At 37.2% G+C, this 23,729-nt stretch overlaps 1 protein-coding gene across 2 annotated transcripts in view; it reads right to left on the reverse strand.

Moving 5' to 3' along the window:
* Window positions 1-4,233: 4,233 nt before the first annotated feature.
* Window positions 4,234-23,729, reverse strand: part of LOC139134591 (NACHT and WD repeat domain-containing protein 2-like) — an 84,436-nt gene continuing 64,940 nt past the window's right edge. For both annotated transcript variants that reach the window (XM_070701504.1, XM_070701503.1), the window contains exons 5-19: window positions 23,245-23,415; window positions 22,885-23,046; window positions 20,176-20,366; window positions 19,695-19,823; window positions 17,727-17,878; window positions 17,463-17,599; window positions 17,060-17,183; window positions 13,529-13,830; window positions 12,907-13,051; window positions 11,039-11,201; window positions 9,143-9,772; window positions 8,581-8,755; window positions 6,625-7,056; window positions 5,920-6,190; window positions 4,234-5,062 (exon numbers count right to left, since the gene is read on the reverse strand). In XM_070701504.1, coding sequence (XP_070557605.1) covers window positions 4,887-5,062; window positions 5,920-6,190; window positions 6,625-7,056; window positions 8,581-8,755; window positions 9,143-9,772; window positions 11,039-11,201; window positions 12,907-13,051; window positions 13,529-13,830; window positions 17,060-17,183; window positions 17,463-17,599; window positions 17,727-17,878; window positions 19,695-19,823; window positions 20,176-20,366; window positions 22,885-23,046; window positions 23,245-23,415 — 3,360 coding nt within the window. In that variant the 3' untranslated portion in view covers window positions 4,234-4,886. The remainder of the gene's footprint in view (window positions 5,063-5,919; window positions 6,191-6,624; window positions 7,057-8,580; window positions 8,756-9,142; window positions 9,773-11,038; window positions 11,202-12,906; window positions 13,052-13,528; window positions 13,831-17,059; window positions 17,184-17,462; window positions 17,600-17,726; window positions 17,879-19,694; window positions 19,824-20,175; window positions 20,367-22,884; window positions 23,047-23,244; window positions 23,416-23,729) is intronic.

The raw sequence follows: 23,729 nt of genomic DNA on the forward strand, positions 1-23,729 counted from the left end.
TGTTGTTGACTTTTTAAAAATCTAATACATATATATTTGATCGTGAAAGTCCACCATAGATTTCATTGATATGACGATTTTTCGTCTAATAACCTCCACTAAGTCAATTTGTTCACTGACCTACCTTCCTACGACACTGATTAGTCAATCTCTCAGACAGTATATTAGGCTAATTATACAAGACTTTAATTTAGCAAACCTATTCTATTTTGAATACTCCAATCACAACACGTTTGTTTGGATTTTCAAAACAAATATCTTAGCTTTATCAATTTTTGCTGTTTTCTATAGCTCGACGCAATGAGAAATGCGGATTTCAAATATTTTGACCAAGTACTGCATGAAAACCCAATAATTCAGATAAATTCACATTAATGAGTTGCCTGTATTATAGTATAATACACGTGAATTCACATAAATCCGCACGAATACAGGCTTGCTGAATACAAAAAATGGATTCTTGACTGTATTCATCTGTATATGCACTCTTCAGCTAAAATACAGGCAATAATCCATGTTTATACAGCAAGTATTATAGGGTTTTTTATGCAGTTTTGACCAAGTACTTAAGTTATTTCACACAGGTATGTTAAGACATGAATAAACATCTTGCTTTTGTTTGATTTCAGAAAAAATCACTGGGAACTTCAATTAAAAGTTGCAGTGTCTGTCTCCAAGGTGAAACAGATTCTCAATCGTGGCTAATAGTGATTTGCATTCTAGTTAATCTCTCTCATGCAATTCTATATTTCAAAAGTAGTTTCAACTAACATGTATAATGTGAATAACAAATGATTGCAAGCATGTTGTTTATCTTTGCCATAATACTCAAAAGCGTCTACTAAAGTGATTGTGTGTCGGAGTTCATTATTGTTCAAAAGTTAAGTTGTACATGGGTACGTCTAGATTTATGATCCACGATACTACCCTACTTGAAAGCGGACTTAGCTCAATGTTAGTTTGAATTTCTTCCTTTGACGGACGAAGGTTACACATACATGATTTATCACGTTATGGCGCAGTGCGTCTCATTAATCATCTTCCATCACAAATGATGACAAGCTTGTATTTTATTTGGTTCACACGGGAACGTAATTTATGTTGCTTCCATTGATAGACAACACGTAATGGTTTCGTCTCGTATCCTCTAGGGGGCGCGGTTATTGGAAATATGAAGGACTCATACATGTTTAATTTTCAATTTGAACAAAACGCTCATGATATGTCTGTAGAGGGTTTGCTTTTGGTGTTTTCATTTCTATCTTCGATCGTTTCAGAACAGCTGTCGAAGCATGCATTGAATCGGGCAGCAACAGATATTGCCTTGGTTCCATCGCGACAAGCAGATTAAAAAAGAGTCCATGAGACAACATGCTCCAAGTGAATATGTTTTCAGATAAATCTTAAATCCTTGTAGTTCATAGCATTTCAAAATCAAAACTTGTTGACGAAATTACCTCAGCTTTCTCGCGTCTCGTTTTTGCGTAATCAACAATACGTTCTCCAATGGGGCAAAGAATGACGGTCACATACAATATTGCCAAACTTCAACCGTTTGTTTAATGTTTGACTTATATTTATTTTCTGTCCTTGTGTCAAGGTCGCCGTAATCCTGAATCGCTGTTTGAAATGCTCAACAACCAAGGAGAGAACTAGAAGTGTTTTGGATCATATATTAATTGAATTGGGGTAACTTTTCTTTCTCAAACATACTTACACGCTATTCGTAAGTAATGTAGAAGCGTTTTTCGCTCCAAGTTCTCGACATATCATAACCATAATTTCCCAACTTGTAAAGCCAGATAAAGTGCCTTTTTATATGCTATCACTTATAATTGGAAATTTGGCTACCTCGTCATTTCTATGCTAAGCAAGCTCTGAAGCTTCTATTATTACTCGTCCCTATCTTGTTGAATAAACAAGATGTCTACAAGACCTTGATTTAATATCGTCGTTACGATTCCTGACCAGGGCCATCATTGCCTGCAGTTTAGGTGTTTGTAAGCTACTTGCCCCATTTCACTGCAAATTCTTGATATACTAAAATCTCCAAAATAGTTAATCGGCACATTCATCTTTGATCTAAAAAATAATGGATATTTCCTCGACACGACAACTTTCTGCTTACTTGATTATTCTGCTCGTCAGGTTCTAGCACGAAATCTTAATATTCCTAAAAGGTTTACTCTCACTGCACACAGAATCAGCTCACACTTGCTGCAGCTACGAAGTGAAATTTACCTGCCACGCCCTCAAACATATTAAGTCCCGGTTCACATTAAGGGGTCAATAGCTATAACATTGATGACTTGTTTCATATTTTAGTTTTGAGTGTCAATTACAAGTTCTAGTTATACTCCCAAAACCATTGTTAAATCACAAATTATTTGGCTTGTTAACACAGCGTTTATAAGTTAGAGCAAAAATGCACTGCTATTGTTTACATTTGAATTCTGGTCCGGACTAGAAATCACTCATCAGCAGTAATGAAATCTAATACATGTACAGGCAGAATTGTCAAACTGAACGCTGTGCATCTCACAACATGAAACTGTAGTTGACTTCAAAAAAAACTAGTGAAGAAGTCACTAACATTACAGTTACTTGCCCATTTAATTTTGAGTCAAACAGCATCTAATCAGTCAAAGCAACTGATGATAATTTATCAGCTTGATATTTGTATCTGTTATTCCTTCCATCTGAATTGTTACTGATTCCGCTTTGGTGTTTTCTCTGTATTTTCTGGCCAGTATTTGTAAGGATACGACTTAATTTGGCTTGCTGTACGCAGCTTCATTTTTCTCGCGTAGGCGTTTATTTATTTATTTATTTATCTGTTCATTAATTGTGAAAGGTAACTTATTTGCATTTAGAGGATATATGGAAGACTACCCAATTTGCTTGGCTTTTCTCGGCAGCAGTTACTGCAGCTGGCTGGCCAGCGCGTTCACCCAACGATCTACATAACGCAATAGCCTATCACTAACGCGACAGTTTGCTGAAGTTCATTCCTTCAATTTATACTGTTTTTATATTTATATGTGCACAGACTTGGAGCAAGTCAAGGTGTATGGAGGAAGACTAGTTCTGTCGAACGAAATTTCAAGGTACGCACAAATATTGTAAATATTGATATGAATACTTTGCACTGTTATAATTTAATTTGGTGTTAGAAATACTTAAAAGTTTAAAACTGTAGACCTAGCTGGCGCCTAACACAGAATATAACTAAGTCGCATTCATTGAAAAGTCGGTGGATGTGACGTGTATGTTTACAGTACAGGTACTGGAATTCCACTACAGCTTGAAACCATGGCAACCAAAATATTGTGTCATTTGCACTGTTCAAGAAACAGACTTAGTATGAAATCCTTCAACCAATCAAATGGATGTTAATACACCGGGTATACGAAAGAAGGGTATGTCATTAACCGTCCTAAATATCTCGAATATTATGACATTCGAAAACTCAAAAGTTGGTTGTAGTTTCAAGCCTTCGTGTTTTAAGCGTTTACAAAAACTGAAACGTATGTATCTTCGGGAACGCCATGATGACACATTGACTGTTTATTTTTGAGATGCACCTTAACTCTGTAACATCTATTTTTGACGAGGTACGAATGACTGACTAATAAAACATAATATAAAAATCCATCTCCTTATCTCCTTTGCGTTTTCGTTGACCCTAAAAAGGTTATTAGGGTCTATGGCATTGTAGTGTCCGTCATTACGGTAATTACTCATGTTCGTCGCTTATGTGTGTAAAATACGTGTCTTGAGCGGCGCTAGCCAGCCATGCAAGTTTTGGTGTACTTGCAAACATAACTACAGGATAAGAAATATTTGTAGAACGTCACTTTAATTATACATGTGACAAATTTTCAAATAGAAACTGATTTCCAGGTAAGTCATATTTCAAGGGTTTATGTGAAAGTGTATATGACAGTCGTCATGTAGATCAAAAGAGCGCCCCCAGTGACAGGATTAAGTATAATTCGTTATTTTGAGTTTAAACTGAATTAGTAAAGGTTCGTAAAACCTAAACATATAAAACATCCAAAGATCGTTAAAAGTCAATGGCTAGAAATGGAATATTCCCATCAGAAACATTTTGTTTCCAATAACAAAGCCTACACGTGTTTCCAGGATACAGTGAATATTGAAAGGGTAATGATACATGATAGAATTAGCTAAACGATGAATAGTTTGGGAACGATATGCTGAGACCCAAAATGTATTGTAAACTCTTTTATTGGTGACTGAGTTATCTTATAGAGGTTGTACAACAGAAACTCATTAAAATTTTATTCCTTTCATCATGAAAAAGTTGCTAGGACTTTATAAATTAAGCTACATACATTTCCGTATTAAATTCAGGCTCTCCTAAGTTATACTTGTGCACAAAAAACACGTGCTTATTATTTCATCGCGCCATAATTATCAACCATTTAACATGTAAGCAATGAGGCAGGACTTGAAAGCGACACGTCTGTTATTCTATTTTCAATTAATTCGAGTGAAATTGAAATTTATACAATACATTCTACGTTCTAGAATTTGAGAAAAGCTGAAAAACAATTGCATTTCCAACGTATTGATACACCCAAATGTGAATCTATCGCTACGATTATCCAAATTAGTTTGTCCTGACACAATGCAATTCAAATATTTTACATTGATTTATACTACATATAGAATGATTGAACACCAGACCAGTCAATACATGAACGACAAGAAACCTATTGGTTTGCTCTCTCGTAGTGCGCATGACACAGAGAGTGTGTATTTCCATGTTTACATGTAACAGTTAGCAATAATCAGGGCGTCTTTGATTCACCGACGAGCACCACCATAACACTTGATATCGTTTTAAGTCCCCGTTCAATTCATGTGACTAATTCTAGAGCATGAGAATTGCCGTCATCATCACCGACAACGAACCGCAGTCTTGGACCGACAGAAGCTGGTCTTGTACCTGTAACTGTTGTATTGGTCCTTGTTGGAGTAAAAAATAAACCAACATCTGCGATTTCACCGAGGAAATTTTGCTGTGCATTTGAACCTGTTAGAACAAGGGGAGAGAAAAAAATCGCTGTTTATGATAGAGAAGCATACAATATTGTGAAGATAAAATTATGGTATAATGCTGACATTTGATTTGACTTTGCTTTATGGAATAAAAATATTACAATATTAATTGAAGGCGGCATTCACAAATTTGACACGTTGAAAGAGTTTGTTTACGTATAAATTAAACCTTAACGACACCGTGTGGTGCTACAGTAACAGTCAGAGATCGAATTTGCTCATGATTTCCAGGGTTGTAATAGACATCAATCTACTATAGCTTTACATGCCGCCTTTTGCAATCATAAATTCGATGCTGTAGTCTTTATTCAAACAGAATTTGTCTCTAGATTTCATAATACCTCGGGGATTATTGCAAATTGAATAAACTGCATACATTGCTCTCTGTGTTGTACTGATGCAGATATTCGTGCCTGAATCTGAATGCCTGTATGCTATTACATATTAACGTGTGTATTGTCGTATCGGTGTATGAATTTCCCTCGGGTATTACATGGGTAATTGCTTCTACTCTGTAGGACTCGACATTGCACTGGTGTTGATTCCGGAAAACGTTATTCATCGTTATAATATCTTTGTGCTTGAATTAAACTATCATATCAACTAATTTGAACATCAGCATCTCGTTGGCAGACTGTCTTACACAAATTTGAAGAACATATTGAATAGTAAATTCTCAAACGTTTTGCTCTTGATCATTACGAAGTGTAGTGTCGCAACAGTTCTCTGGATAGAATATGTCGACACCTATTTTATTTATTTATCTACTTTCTCCTGGAAAGAAGGAAAGCATTAAGTTTAAACGCATTACATCGATAAAATCATTATTACCCGACTCTTTGTATCTCTTTCTAAGACATGGTTGTTTGCCAGAAACCTGGGATCCTGGATCCGCAGTCCATTGTCTTCTCACGGCTGACTTCTTCAACATTTGTTTTCTTCCATTCAGGTCATCATGTAGAAATATCTGACAGACATGAACAGCGTCTTTACCAGCACATAGCAGGTATCGAGCATCTGTTGTCATGGCAACGCTTGTTATCAGTCCATTGTAGTACGGGAGATATTCTGCCACAATCAACTGTTGAACGACATCCCACAACTGCCATGGATCCGTAAAGGAAGAAATTTAACGGAAATTAGAAATATCAGGGAAAACAGCACCTGACACCTTGTAACTGTTCACACTGTGACCTATTGTCGACGTTATTACAGGCATGAAGAGAATGCACAATGTGCGCGCGAATAATTTATCACAAAGCAAACGCACAAGTATGCAAAGATATGTTTTCAAACTTTAGACAGATTACATGATCTGTAACTTGTAGAAGATTTATTCTTTTCATTGAAACACCTTCATTGTTTCTGCATTCTAAATGGTACCATTGTTGTCGATACTACACTAATTGGTTATTATAAATATGAATGAAATCTCCAAGGTCGCCAAATCTTTAAAAAATATTGTGTTAATTGAAATTACACAGTTTTGGCGAGGAAAAGTGCTTGTGACAATAGCAGAATGTACAGTTAATTCACCTGAACTACAGGTCCTGCCTTGCCTTCGGGGTCACAAATTGCTGCAAAGGTAAAACCACCATTAACTGCAAACATATTTGCAGACTGTGGTACATTCAGTTCGTGGATGAATTCTCCTTCGTCGGCGTCGAGGAATAATAGCCTGCTTTCTTTGCCAAATTCATCGAGGCCAAAACATGCTAACGTAGATCCATCTTCCGTTACTTTGAGCTTGCTTCCGTCGTCGCCTATCATTTTGCTAAATTCGTACACCATTTTCCGTGTTTCAAGATGAAAGATCCTTACAAAGCCATTGTCGGTGTGGGTGGCATTTGTGTCTTTACCAAGGAAACAAACTGTGTTGTTGTTACTTCCAAAAACAGCAGAGACTAGTGGTCCTTGGAAACAGTCCGTAATTTCCGGTGATACTTGACCCGATGATACGTCACACACCTGCATTTGATGTTGGATTTAGTTGTAACATGAAACAACAAATAAATAATTAATTACCTTAGGGTAGTATGCGCTTCGAAACTGAAGGAATTAAACTTTTTCCCCAACTTTCCTCGATGAAACTTTCAAACTTACAAACTCAAGAGCAAAAAAGCGGGTGTTACTGTGCAAATATTAATACTAGAAAAACAAATTACCACACATTTACAGGTATTTGAAACATAAAATGGTTGATGTCGCAGAGTTCACTCATAATTTTCGGTGTTCACAAAACTAAGGCGGTGAAAACTTTCCAATCTCCAAGAATTTCAAAATGAGACCCCTAAGCTGTAGACCAAAAAGGAATTGTGAAAGTTTGAGAGTCCGAACATTTGTCCCCGAGACGGATTCGCCCTTAACCATGAACAGGTTATCTTTAATGACCTGAGTTTTCAAAAATACCTTTTTTGCTAAGTTTTACTCCTTCGCGGCCAAATGGTGATCAATGAAATTTGCATTTCGGAGGAATTTTGTACACTGTGATGTCACATAACATCACTAAATGGATCCCTACATGATAACATAAACAAAGTGATCAAGCCTTTTTAGGGTTTATCTCTGTAGGTAGCAATGTCGCTGTCGATCTATACATAAATCAGATTTAGTTCCATGAGAGTTTTTAGTTGTCACACTATAATCTTCGCTTTTGAAGAATGACTGAATAATAAGTTCATGAACCTGCGGACACACGGAATAGAATTGGCCAGTACACCTCTGATAACTCTCGGCAAAGTGAACCTTTTATCATGTTTATGTGCACCTGAGCTGTCTGAGTGTACGCATTGAGCCAAGTTTGCAAACGTGACAAAGATTCCTTTCCAGAATAGGTATGACTTCGATCATCGAGGTATGACTTCGATCATCGAGGTATGACTTCGATCATCGAGGTATGACTTCCATCATTGTGCTAGTGTTCTGCCTCTATACTTCCACACGCTTTGGAAGACTGGAAAAGCTAACTGCGGACACACATTTTCAACTTCTACATGCCGATTATTGCCGTTTGCTGCTAACAGTGACGAAAACTAAAATGTTCGATCTGAAGGCTATGGACGGTGCGATGGAAATTTAGCTCTGGGCACTTTGCATCGACACTTTAACTAAACAAGTAATCGCACTGTAACTGAAAAGCACAAAAGCTCCACAGTATATTTCATTATGTTTGACTGCAATCGTACAACCTCAAAAATAAAACATACAAAAAACTTATCAGGACAACTTATTCACACGTATAGTACATGGTATCATAAGTCCTAAGAATGGATACAACATATTGAATAGTACAATTATAGTTAACTATCATATGACACCACATTATAACACCTAAAACATTTGCATTGCACTTCGCTGTGTCACATCACATCATTCTACACTACATTACATTAAAACACGCTATTTAATCACATCACATTTCGGATATTACAACGGGGACATTACTTAACCAGTTAACAATGATTCTGAAACCGATCATAAAGTTCCTCTCACCTGTGCACCACTTCTGCCTGCAACAATCAGACTGTCTCCATTGCTTGAAAACGTGCAGTCACAAGGAACAGTAACTTGAAGTTTCAAAGACTGTAAAGCTTCGGTGACATCACTGTTGTAAATCTTCAGAACATTTGACATCTCATGGACCACAGCGATTAGCTTACCATTTGGACTTTATATATAACATTCAAAAAGGAGGAAAGGAAAGGAAAGGAAAGGCTGTGACTTTCATATTGCTTTGTGAGTTGAAGTCGGCACTCTCTGTAGTTGTACTTAAAATGTATTCATTCATCATGTAATGGTTGACATGCAAGTGTTCATTGATTGTAATTGCATTGGAGAAGAGAATTAATTTACATTTTTTTAGAATCCTAACAGTATCTCTCGAAAGATCTGTCTCTATATGGATACCGCCAATAAACTTCCTAACAAGACAGATTTTCTGATAGGTTTTCTTTCTTCCCCAGATTTAATTTCAAAGATCTTGAACACAATGAAAACAGCTTGTTTGTAGCCCCTAAAAGAACTGTAAAGAAAAAGCTACTTGTGGCGTGTTTACCTGAAAGAAACATGTGTTACTGGATCAGAGGACATTGGTATTTGGTCTTCAACAGAAACGCTCCATAGATGGGCCGCCCCTCTGTCCATTAGAACACAAACTAACGGTGCTTGGCAACTGCATGAAAAATCCTTGACTACTTCTCCTGAAGGTGTACTAGTAGTTGCTAAAAGCTCAATGCTATTGACATTCCACATCTTCACCACTCCTTTCTCGCAGCATGTGAACAGTACGTTCTCCAGCCTGTGATGGTAATGAGCACCAAGAAGTCTCAAAGTTGAACTGTGGTGGAGGGTAGCTACCAGCTGTCCCATTTGTGATTCCATTACACAGTATACACGAACAAGTCCCTTACAGCATGTAACAGCCAACTTTGTAGAATTGGAGTTAAAAGTCAAAGTGTTGAAACAGCCAACGGACTTGTCAACGTTTGATTGCGTTTCCAAGACAGCGCCATCACAGTTCACTCCGCACAGACACTGGTTGCTTTTCAAGTCCCATATTCGCAGTACGTTTTGGTCGCACACCGAGGCGAGTATTTCCGAATTAGGAGAAGTGGCCAAAGAATTTATGTTTCCATAGTGCGGATAACAACCCTCTTCTGCTTCGCTGCTGTACAGATGTTCACTCCTAACATTGATAAGCGAGATTTTAACTACAATGAAAGCAGAGTCATTCGAGTCTGGAAGGGTTCACGTGATCCCTTCACTAATGCATTTGTGAAGATTATTTAGGGCTAAATCAGAAATATACGGCGATTTCAACAATTAAAAAAATGTCGTTATCTTAACTTCGCATTCTTTGCGGGAAAATAGCATCGACAATATCATGTTCTACTCTATTTCACTGAATTTCCAAACCCTATTGTTGTTTGATGTGTCCTTCTCGAAATTCTGAGAACGAAAACTTATCGAGAATATACAACACTGCTAATCTTCGGCACTTCTCCAATAGATGCAAACGATTATATCAGCTACTATCAATGCATTCCTTGAACTTTGTTGTGATGTCTTGTATACACCAGTGGGACTTGATTGCCACAGGAGCTGGCGACTGAGTATTAGGCAAGTTTAAGAGGTCAACGATAAGGTCTTGGTGTTTGGAGCAAATTGTGTCCCGCAGAGGCTTTATGTGGAACAGTCAGTCTATGTTATATGTATTGCTTTGATCAACTTTTTTTTTTTACAAATGACACTGTGTCAGAGGTGACATCGCAATCTGATCTGACTCCCTCTCTTGGGTGATGAAATAATCAAACCATGCATAAGTAAACAGTCATGGGATGTAAGACATAAATTTCATCAGAGTTAGGGACTGATGGTCATCTTACTGAAATGGATGATTTATAACACACTGCAGACGCAATAGAATTTGCTGATTGTGGCCCGACATGGGAATGAGTATAGATTCCGGCGAGCAGTCATTCATCGACGATGTATATAAACTCTGTGCCAAGATCTGCCAAGCAAATGTAATTTCCGACCGTAAATTGTACAAAAGGTGAGTCATAAATACGAACTAGGATTATCAAGTTGACTTCCTCCGTTCAGCAGAGCATAATCTCATACGTAATCTCGACATTTGACAGAGCTGGCGTGATATCTCGTGATTTTGAGGGTCTTTCTAAGTGCATGCAATAAAAACTAGTTTTAGACTGAAAGATGATGTCGGGGTATTGTATTTAAACAATATCAGTACAAAACAAACAAAAAAGACGCTAAAATGGTAGAGCACACTCAGTGTAATTCCGATACATGCCTGTGCTATGCCTGACTCTATACTTTCAACGGCAAAATACTGCCCCAAGACAAAAACACGCTTTTATTAAAATTGGATACATGTGTGACGGGGGAATGCGACGTTTATAATGACAAAGTATTTGGATTGTGAACCCACCGTTCGCTTTGCAAATTCCACACATAGAGGGCCCGGCAACCTGTACGTTTAGCACTATTGTAAGCAGCAACAAGGAGACGGTCATCGCCACTGAATGTCACGTGATCGACACAGGTTCCTTGTATGATCGGTGTATCATCCTTCAACTCTTTAAGCACTCTCCCTTGATGGGAAAAATAAAGCGATTATCATTAATTCTTTTCATATTTTTGAATTGATTCTCTGATAATCCTAAGCAGATTTGTATTTGTTCTGGTCTTTGCATGACAAGACTATCGCCAGAGACTATAAAGACGTTGGTGTTGACATTTTGCGATCACCAGCAACCATGAATTATTAAACACGCCTTCTGGTATCTTACTTGTGTTGAAATTAATTCAAAATGAACAGAAGATAATACTGCATGTCAAGTCTTAATACTATCTTTAAATGAATCTAGGGCCTTTCCATATTACTGGACACGCATGACAACCTCATTACAGAGCGTTTTCTGCTCTTGTCTTCACACAGTAGATTATAAAATGACGCTAGTCTTATCGAAATTCGTTTTACACCTATCAGACATTTTCGCATTTCAAGAATATGACGCGATGCAACGTAAACTGTCGTGAAATAGTAGATCTGGAACTTAAATCGCATCCGGTTCGCACCAATCTTCAGGTAGATTGACATTCAACTGGAAAAAGTTCACCTGCGTCTTAATCAGTCAGTGTTACGGAACAAAGTCTTAAATAAATAGCGCACTAAACATCACTGAAATAATCATATTATGAAACTAGCATACAAATCTGTTTTCCAATTTCGTAGATCCATCGTTGTTGATAATAGATATTAGCATGCACATAAACGGGACATCCGATGGAAAATCCATGCATTAACCTTCCTGTGTTGAACGCATGCCAAGCATTGGACCTGCATGAACCATGCATCTTGTATATTTATAGGATTATAGGATATTATAGGATTCCGAGCGTGAAGCGTTTCGGATCAGGCAATACATCGGTGTTGACAAAACACAACACTTCATTACATGTATTGATGATTCCTTTTTCCCATTTGGAGTAAATTTACTTCGCGTATGGCTAGATTTCAAGTATGTCTTTCTTATCATCTTCGCCAGTCTTCGTCATGGTATTATTATAGCGTAGCCTTGAGTTTAACCTCCGTTGTACCTTCGCTACAAGGTAAATGTTTTATAAATTGTGTACTACCTCTTTGATGTCCCCCGCGCCCAAAACAACCCTATTTAATAGGAACGAAAGTTGTATTTTGTTACAGCCACTGTCAGTCGATACCCTGTCATATCCTGACATACTCCTGGATGTAGTGCCCCAGTCCCCGGTTTCCCGCCTACATTGCGACCAATTAATACTCTCTTACAATATAACAGTGTCGTACATTGCTTGTAATAGTAACCTTATCTTCTCATCAGAAGGATTAAACCGTCGTTGTAATTGAAAAGAAACGTGCACTTTTACCAGGGGCTAGTTAAACCTAAAGCGTGACAGAATATCCACGGTTTAATAATACAGTTACTTTTAAATATGAGGCATTATTTACAGTCATTTTGGCGTGAATCAATGAAATGTGACCTAAAAACAGAGAGGCCTTGTGATAGCTGGCATCGGCACTAATATCGCTGTATATTCCTCCATTTGGTACTTAGGATATGTTTGCTTGATAAGAACAATTTCATTATCAACAATTACATCTAGTAGCAATACGTCAGTCGTAGTGTATCCTACCCGTCATCCTCTTGTTTATCTGACATGCATAATGCTGATCTGTTACTTCGAATCTGTTGGATAACATGACTGTCAGATAATGGTGATCGATGAAAGCAGCAAACCGTTTACGATGGTTCTTACCTCTTTTACTGTCCAGCAAACGGAGGACAGATCCACCTGTTCCTATGGCAATCCTAGTTCCATCTCTCGAAAAGCTTAATGACTTGATATTATCCTTCTCAACACCGTAAGTGAAGTATTGGTTTCCGCTATTTGTGCTGATGCACTGTAAATACCGACATAATATGTAAAATCACGTTTTGTAACAACAAAAAAGCAGGACAGCAACTGTTCAGTATGAATAGATTGATAATGTAGATGCAAAGCTTTACCTACAACAAATGTACATCTTGCGGCATTACCACAATGTCCAAGAGTTTCTCATTTTAGCTGCGTAGTAAGTAAAAGAAGCTAAGAAACACAGGCTGTATAAGGCACGCCCTCTCGTACATTTTCCTTGATTGGTTTTCTGGCTAAGATTATCATTGCACGGAGTACTGAGAGAAATCGTCTCCTAAATTGATATCCAGGGGTAACGCTGCAATTTTATTGATGGAAAATGATCTTCAGCAATAAGCAAACCACCAAGACGTTCCATTTAACAATAATGGCTACAAACACGGAATAAAGCATCGTACCCTTTGCAAAAATGTATAAAGAATTATTCGCAATGTGTTCTGTATTTTAAATCATCAAACTTTACCTTTATGATGGACTTTCCCTTTTCCTGCCCAATACTGGCGAGCTTCTGACCACACGGCGACAGACATATCTTTGTAGCTGGAGCACATCTCATATTAAGATGAACTGCTCTTATTTGGGACTTCTCACTGTTATGAATTTTCTCTTTATTGAGCAATTTTAGCCAGGGTTGGTTTGAATTTGGCTTGGTTTTGTTTTTGCTGTCTGTTATTTGCTCTACCCATCGGCATGGCGCTGAGTCCACTGGGTAGTTTGCAGCTTGTTGTGTCAATAGTGCGGGTTCTCTGCGAAGAATATGGCCGTCTGTGTGAATAAACAAATGCCAAACAAGAACGGATAAAAGACTTGGCCATCGGCGCGTCACCGTGTAAAGATTTATTTTATTGACTCTATCCTCCAGAGAATATCAACACCGACATTATCCTTTTAACATGGCTACCGTACAGAGCTCTTTATCAGGAACCTTATCGAAGTCTTTACATCGTAGTTTTCAATTAACAATATAATGCGCAGGTTTCTTTTGTGTCTTCACCATTCCCTTGGCTAACTACAAACTGACACGAACAAAATAAAACATCCTTTAGGAAGACACTACATAAAGTGTAGAGTCAAATTTGTGTTTCTACTGTATTGCCTTCGTGAGATGATTTTGACTATACAGTTAGTCTAATATCATACAATATTCAATGTAATACTTAATAAAATATCGTGGAAATTATAGAGGACACTAAGATGAACATGATATGGGCTTATTCAATATTCTGATGACGACTTCAACCGTCTGGCTATAAAGCTGTAACTGTTCAACACAAATACATTACAAAACATGTTCAGTCTGATTTAAAGATAATTGCAGAATATAATGCTTTCATATAATGTCGTCAGCGGACTAAATGACAGGACTTCGATAGCTTTCATCGCCTATCATTCCATTTCAATTTAGCTCTGTGACGTTTTCAGAGAAATTCCATTAGTTTATGATAAAGCATGCTTTTCTTTTTAAAGTCTGCCATTATGCAGTGCCTCCTTAAACACCGTAAGTTTAAGACGCAGTAAAACGAGATGTTGTTCTCTCACTTGATATGAGCAAACTCAATTCAGTATCCTTCGTGATAAAAATGACAGATACATTAAACCGTCGCCCGCTCTGATTTCATGCTCCAGATTATCACCTCTAAAATGACGTCATTGCCGCAATACTGTATACCGACATTGACTCAGTTCGACACGCTCATCTATATTCTAGATGTCGAGCTGAAAGCTGCAGAACGAATTAAAATCTACAATTCCACCAATCGGAAGAACAAATCCGCTTTTTTTCATTCAAAAAACAATATGCCTTTGTTAAAATGAATCATACACTCAAGGCGTCTGTGCCAAATAAGATGGAGGCTAAAATATAAGCTTGTTGTAGTGCTAACTTAGGTTTGAGGTTCGTCACTGTCTTGTAATTCTTGAAGATATCAGAATTTATTTGCTGATTTCTTTATCAATTTTATCTTTGATTGGGGTTGAAAGGAAACTGTATCGATTACTTTTCTAGCCTTTTTCATGATGTCAGATAATATGACTGAGATCTGACATCATGAAAAAAGAATGTCCAGCGACAACAATTCCATCACTTTTACAAAATATACACATAGGAAAGGCCTGCATTGTATTATCGTGATATCCATGCATTTATGATTACAGACTTTGAATGTCTTACCGGTAGTAAGGATAAGAAGCGAAATCGGAATCTTGCGGTAGGATTAAAGGGAAAACAGTGATAGTATAAATCAGCCTTAAATCCTGTAACGTGCACGTGCATAAAATTGTGTTATAACCGATTAGAGCTATGCATAGTGTGCCATATCCTTTGGACATAACTTTCCTGTGTCAAGGTCAAATTGACCTTGGACTTAATGCCGCAATGCATTATCTATATGCAGAACAATATCGTATGAACCACGCAGTGTGTAGGATAGTGTGAAATGGTATGGACCAATACGATATATAAATTGCCATCCATTCCCTTCACAGTCAGTGTCTTAGACTAAAATTTGAAGTAACCGTGTTTTCTGGTTATTTCATGACTGTTCATTTGAGAGATCAAGGCAAACTGTTAACAATGTCATCAAAAACTGATAGAGATGACCATTAATTCATGATATATTTATTTACATTTTGAATATACACATGAAGAAGATTTCCTCTGTCATGGTATTATGAAAAAAACCCGGTGACTAAGGTTTAAGGTATACGCGTCTCGGGGCCAGATATTCGGGCTCTCAAAATTTGCAATATTCTTTTGGTCTACCACTTGTGGGGGCTCATTTTGAAGCTTACGGAGTAAATATTGTTTTCACTTGCTCAGTTTGTGAAACTGGGAATTTTATTGTCTACCAACTTACGAGATAACGCAGGGATGGCGGCCATTTTTAATTTCAAATATCGGTAAATATTGGGTCAAATGTTTCTTTGATGTAATAATTTGCACGGTGACTTCGATTTTTATTCTCGATTCTGAAAGTGAATGTTTGAAAGTTTGCTTGACAAAGTTTAAGTCTTTCGTTTTCGAGGCGCGAACTTCCTTAATTTTAACTTCGAAGACGTTTGTACTGCTTCGTATGGACCTTCCATAGTATCATTGAGGACGATAACAGATCTTCAGAGTGCGTCCTCTCAAAATCGGAAACGGTCGTGCATGAAAACCATCATTTTTTTTAAAATTTCATACGATCCGCCCATAACGTCTGGGTCAAATGTTGTGTATTGGAATCAAAATAAGATGTATGAAAAATGTGACGAACAGACAATACCACTGAAAAGTCACCTCACATTTTCTCGCCTTTCAATGTGTATGATGTTTTTAGCTGTGAACCGTTCATCCTGGGTCTTGGAGTAAAGCGGATCATGGCCAAGTTCCGTTTCACGACTGAACAAGAGTCATGGAATTTCACCTTAGTGTGATTTTTTTGCCGTACAAACTTGGTAAATATTGAACATATGTATAAGTATAGTAATAATGTTTGACGAAAAACAAGGTTTTGCCATACAGTAAATTGTTCAGAAGCGAAATTTTGGCCAATTCTGCAGATTATAGCTGTCATTGGACAACACTTTCATTGCTCTTGCATACAATGTACTGACTGAGTATTATTTTGATATTTAAAGTAAGGCAACGAGGAACAGAATCTTTTATAAACATCAGGATAACAGTCCTGACATCGTCTAACACATAATATTAAAATGATAGAATATTAAAATGAAAGAACTAGGAAAAATTGAATCGCATTATTTGTTGAAAGATAATTATGTAAGAAAAAATACTCCGGGTCTGTGCACAACATCGACTAATATTTGTATCCATCAAAAATTGTGTCTTAGAGTATAAAGCTAACTTACATTAAATATAGTATCGAATAATATTTGTATCCATCAAAACCTGTGTCTTTGAATACATTTCCTGATAATAGTTTAGTCTGGGTTTTTTTCTTTGCAGTGCCCTCATTTCACAAAGTATTATGGAAAAAATAGTCGATTCACTTACCTCTGCATATTAAGTATTTGAATTCAAGAAGTGTTGTTGGATCAAAGTCATTATCTGATGCCATGTTTGAAGCCTTGGCCAATAAAGTTTTCAAAACATCCACTTGTCCTGTTGCACACATTGCCTTGGAAAGAAATGATGTCAATGTTGGATGTATGATCTGTCCAGTCATTAATCTAAGGTAACATGTAGCAAACATGTTGCTTTTTTTAAACTAAAGATATTATTTCATCTAATTGTAAAAAACATGGAGAGGCTAACATAACCAGGTGAAGGTATACCTAATGTATAGCTTACCTGCAGTGTTTTTTTTCTTTAATCGAACACACAATAAATAATTCTATAGTAAGAATGTGAATAGTAAAAATGAAAATGATACATGAAAGACTGAGTTAAAGGTTACCTGTATGAAAGTGAAATCACACAAAAGTTCTTCTAATGCTTGCCAATCACGTGATTCCATCAATGCCCATGAAAGCTCAATCAGTGTTCGCTGATTGTAGATAATTCTCCTTGCTGTTGTGTCGCCGTCATTGGACTCTAAAAGATTAAATAACATGTCGACATTTGTGACATGAGCGCATTTACATTAAACTATCTAGTTACTGTATCGTAGCATAGCTAGACTGTGTACTGCGTAACAGAGTGTTAGCAGAAAGTCTCTTACCAGGTGTTAGTATAATCGGTTGACGGTTTATCCCTGGATCTTGGTGAGGATTCTTGAGATAGTGAAGAGCTGATCTTCTTCCCAGGGTTCCATCGAAGTACCTGGCCAAGTGTGTGTAAATTGCAATATACGCTTCTTCTGAATCTAAAAACCTGTTGCACAACATCATGTAAAGAAATCACTCAGTGATATACTCTTGCAAACTTTAATTTATTTCTCCCGGGGTACTCTAAAGTTAAGAAAGCAAATACATTTTCAAAACTCAAACTGAATTTGCAAACTCAGTTTCAAATCTTTGCAGCTAGTTCATCTTTTGTCCATGTAAAATGACTTAGGTGATGAAAACGGTAAGCAGTTGACTCTTCGCAAGAGGATCTCAATTAAAGTATGATTAGGATTTAGTTAGTCACGTTGTTAGCTTTCCAAGTTATAACTGAAGCCAAGTTGTTGATGCAACCATTAAAAACAATTATATTACCATGCCCTGCCCGTCGCATTTTGATTGGTCGAGCTGAACCACGTGACTGACCACAAATACACAGTAATGGTTTGTTTACATGCCCGTGAATATGAATAATAAGATTAACAACTCAAAGTATCGTAACTTTACAGCTCAAACGTTAATCACAATCAATCACATAATAAAATAGAGCACTTGTTGGTAAAGTTGAGATTTTTTTTCCCTGAAAACATCTCCGGATTTGCCAATTTTTTTCAGCGCGCGTGACAGTGCGTTGCGTAATGCTCAGTTTCTGGGGCCCAGTTGTCGTTCGCTCCTGAAATTTTCGGAAATTTTGACGGTTTTCTTGGGTTCACTGATAATATAATGGAAATAACAGACTCCGCTCTGACCATTAACGTTTATTAGTGGGCGCGGGCTCGAGGAAAGCCAAATTAACGGGCTCGGCATGCCTCGCCCGTTAATTTTTGGCTTTCCTCTCGCCCTTGCCCACAAATAAACGTTAATGGTCAGCGCGTCGCCCGTTATTTCTATATTAACGATTGTCTCTGATAATTCATTCTGTATATGACATGAATATATATTGTCATCATATGACATGATACATATGATGACATCGAGAGCTGTCAGCACTCAGTATAAGTCTGTAGTAATAGATTTCTCACCAATTTATGAAAAAAAAATATCTCGAAAAATTAAAATTAGCAATTATTAATTTGAAATATAATGCTAAAAAGAGCTTTTGTATATCTCAATGAGGCAATGAGTAAATCTGCTCAAACTTCACTACTTTAAGCTTGAGCAGAAAAAAAAACTGACAGAAATTGGCTCCAAGAACACCCATGAAACGTCAACTTAACAAGTCTAGTGTTAATGAAGACGGCTTCTTTTATCGGTTATCAGAAATCCTTAAATGCTCGTCAGCAGTGAATTTTCCGTCTAGGCAAGCAGAAAAACGTAGAAGATCGCACGACACGAAAGAGGGCACGCGGCTTGAGTCACATCTCATCACTTGCAGTTCAGTGGCTCGAAAATACCGCTTCATAAAGCTTATTACTTGTTATGTGAGTCGTTTACCGCCTGGTGAAAGAACATGAATATTGGATTTCTCCACTTTCTGAGAACACGTGCATGTACCGAGATAACGAGTTAGATTCCGTGAAAGTAAAATAGCCATTTTGTTATATTTACCTCAGACAATTTGAATCGCTTTACATAACAATAAAAATTGTAAAACATACGGTTGCGACACTCTTTCGTTGCAAAAAGCCTCGCAATCTATACGTGAGAAAAATCAATTCACAATTCGTTTGAGTACAACTATGAGAGATTGTCGTTTAATATTTGCGATACGAGGACCAACATTTGTGACGCGGCGTTCACTAAATATTGTGATTTTTCGTTCAGAAAACATTGAAATAGCCTGAAAGTTTACTGGGATGTATAATTGCGACAATGGTTCAAAAAAGCAAAGTTCGACGCATTTACATCTCTTACTCATACTTCACCTTTCTCTCGCCTTTTCTCGAAAGATGTCATGTGACCACTGCCATGTGATAGTGCCATCCCCTAGTGACGTGTCATGGATGTATGGGTCGAGAGCATTGCGTAGTTCTACCCACAAACCTGTTGGCCATCTGCAGAATATAGAAATCATCATCGTCATGATATAAATATGGACAAATATAGCAATAACAAATTCAGTGAGACATTTAACACGAATGAGTTATTATTTTACCAAACGTAGTGTACATCAAGAAAAATTAAATGTACGGAGCAATAATCTCAAATTGCAAATACTGCATGGTGTCTATTACAAATGGTATTTGTAAAATATTAGGGAAACCTAAAGAAACCAGGGCAGTGATACAGACACTAAGTTGAAATAAAATGTACAGCTACTTTGGATGTAGACAGACTCATCTCTCAAACATTCCTTAAATGAAAATAAAATCAATAGTTGTTTTGCTCATAGGGTTTATGGCTCACCGTATATCATTCTTTTCACGGGGTTGTTTCTTTAGAGTGTCATCACTAAGCAACAGATCAACGACTTCGTTGTCAGAAAGACCATACTTAGACGCCGACAGGTAAGAGAGTGCTCTGCTAGCTACAATATTCCCGGCATGCATATCAATCGCTCGAGTCAATAAACTTGTTACGTCTTCACATGGCAACGTCTGTAAAGTATCAATATAGAAAAGTGTTTAATGGTAAGTTGGCATACATTGAGGTCACACTTTCTGTTACTTTTCAAATTTGACCCAAACTATAGACTGGCCCCCTGACAGCTGAGTTACTAGCTCAGCATTTGAGTTTCTTGCTGGCCAAGGCGTTCACGCCACTATCTACACAATATCCTACAATTAGCGTGATGGTCTGCTGATGTTTAGTCCTTTAATTTATTATATGTTTTGATACTTATATGCCCACAGACTTGGAGTAAGTCTAATCCAAACCATGGAACTGACCTTATCGAACAAGCTACCATAGATCTTTGGATAGGAAACTGTTGCAAATGTCAGCCTCTACATTTGGACGTTACGATGATTTCTGCCGCTGATGAAAATTCAGATGAGGGAGTAATTTTCCAAGCTCAGACTATCGAGAGCAGAGCTTCACTTTATTTCAAATGTCGGGGCATAATTTAGAAGAGATATCCACACAAGATGTGAAGTAAAAAAGGAAGTACAATTTCACAGTATTTGTTGCAGAAAGTAATCGCGTCTCTAAAACTATTCATGGACAAGGTTTGCTGGTTTATAGTAACGTACTTGATTCTTAAAGACTCCCGTAGATTTAGCACTACAACTCGGTATCTTCAAGGAATAAAAACTCTACTGTTGTATTTACATAATAGAGAAAGCTATATCAACTGACATTTATGCTAAGTTCAAGATTTCATTTTGCTTTGTTCAAGCGCTCTATGATGTCGGGAAAAATGATTTATGCTGATAAGCCTAACCTAGCAGAAAAAATTGAACCGTGAGAGATATTCCCTGATGTCGTTATGGACAATTGACAAGACTTAGAGAAACATAATTTTAAGAACGACGTTGTAATCTGACCCAAACCGAGTAGATTTGATGGCCATGTTATCGGTCTTTAGTCCTGGAGTGGAGATATGGCGAATTAGATGTGAGAGTTCGGTAAAGAGTAGGTTTTTGCAGACATGTAGATATGTCAATTAGGCTGTTTGCGTTGGCCACCGTCCCGTTACATACGCATACTATAAACTACATTCAATATGCAGTAGACCACTAGGTTAAGGCTTGTCCCACCAATTCAGTCATTTTATATTTAATAAGTTGTAGACATGAAGCTCAAACCCGATGACATGCTAAACCAATTTATTGATAATATTAATAATTCATGATTATTATATTACGATGATTTTCATAGTGATTCAGTAAAGTCGAAATTGACAAATGAGCCTTGTTGTTAAATGACAACCAACCAGACCTATGACAGGCGTGTTAAAAAACAGGTGTTAGGTCTGCTTTTAGGCCTTGCACATATCTATTATTTCAAGCTAGGTTTTCGTCTGACAGTATTGGTCCGGTTCATGTACTATAAACACGGTAGCTGCTACACGATTCATTTAGATGTGTATCATTTATACCTTGTCATCACTTTGGCATTTTCCTAAATTATATAATAGATTAAAGACTAACACGATTGTAACTAATTTGCAATAATCGGATGGTGAAGTTCTGTGTGTTTCATCTGCAAATGTAGGCTCTTTTTAAGTTATACACCTGTTTTATGAGTAATTTGTAATATTGCAACATTCAGCTATAGGGAACCTAACATTTTTGAGAAATTTGAAAAATATGAAGATTATTTATCCCAAATTAGTTCCAATCGTGTTGACTGCTCCAAGTCTGCTACTTCAGCTGTATCCTAGACCCATCGCGCACCGAAAATTGATGCAATCCTACTTAACTTGAGCCATAACCATTCAATGGCAACTTTATCTCACTCTGAGACCACTTCAGTCAAAAATGCCGCTCGCTGCGTTACTTACAATGATTCCTCAAAGACTGAAACGATTTCATTCATCCATTTATATACACATTTGCAGAACATAAGTTGATTTATCCTCGTTTTGTGTATTGTAAACGCCTGCAAGTTTTGATTCAATGGGATGCTTTAACACAGAGGAATTGCCTCTATTTACATTGCGCTATATTTGAAAACATTGTTATCATTATGACGGCAAACTTAGCAGGACGCATGTAAATGGTTTGATATCCACTACCTAGAATAAAAAAAATGTTTTCCATGTAGAAGACTAGTGCATTATCCGTTAATTCCGTTGGAAATGCGAGAAAATGTCATTGTTTTAGAAATCTTCGCTGAAATGAAAAGCAAGTGCTTCTGTCTAAATCTGCCTCCCACACATATGAGGGCTGAAATTGGTCACAAAGCAGTCACTGTGTGAGTTACATACTCTGTACGATGTATCTTAAACTGTGTGGTAACACTGCTTTTCCTCAACCATATTCGAATCACGCTTTCAATTATAAAGCAGCAAACCTTATATGATAGGTGTAAATGAACGCGTCTCCCAGAAAAACAACGCCCAGTTGACAAAAATGTGTAGTTTCTGATTTTACCATCCGATATCGTGTTTTCTCGAGAAGAATGCATTGTAAGCAGAACAAATATAAAACAATTTGAATGATGGAACATTACCTTTAAGTCATCGAAGAATGTCCATCTACAACATTCATGGAAAAGACATCGAAGAAAGAGTGGTTCCTGACGCTTTTCTAGAACTTCATTGACTTTACTTTCTTGTTCTGATGTTAAAGAACGACCGGTGTCACGCAACCATGTGTGAAATATTGATTTTATCTGTGTGAAGGAGAGTTGAGAGAAGTATTGTAGACAAAATGATCGTTAGCTTCATTCCAACACTAGATTCTTAGCCGTACATAATCAAAAGTTCGATACCAAAATGTAGAACTGTAGGATTTAGTATCAAGTAGTCTTCAAAAGCAGCAAACATAACATTTTATTACCTTTTCCGCAAAGACTTACGGTAAACCTTACCTCTTCCACACGAAGGGGTGGCATTTCCAGGAAATTCCTCTCTGGTATGAAGAATTTTAGGAGATATTGAAGTTTTGGTGAACGTACAGCCGATATCACGAGTCTAATATTTCGATTTGGAAAGCCATGTTGCAACCATAGCATGATGTTATCCAGTGAAATCGTATCGAGCTTTAGAAAAGAAAAGAATTGCCCAATTTATTTTGCTTGCCATTTGTACTCTAAACTTAGCATTTTTTGTGTGAATGTGTATGTGAAAAACTATCAAATAATTAATACCGTTACAGTGAATAGTTTGATGTCGCTTTCTGAGTAACTTTTGATGTCGTAGACCCCATCCGGTCGTGGAAAAATAGCCAACGGTTTCCATTGTAAAATCAATAAACATTATCGCGTAGTATTGACTAATCATGCACTTTGAACATTATCTCTATTCAAGCACTTTAATAGAAGACATCTCGCGGTATTCCATCCGGTACGGTAAA

The sequence above is a fragment of the Ptychodera flava genome, chromosome 6 (assembly GCF_041260155.1).
Source record: "Ptychodera flava strain L36383 chromosome 6, AS_Pfla_20210202, whole genome shotgun sequence".
In the NCBI taxonomy this organism is placed as follows: domain Eukaryota; kingdom Metazoa; phylum Hemichordata; class Enteropneusta; family Ptychoderidae; genus Ptychodera; species Ptychodera flava.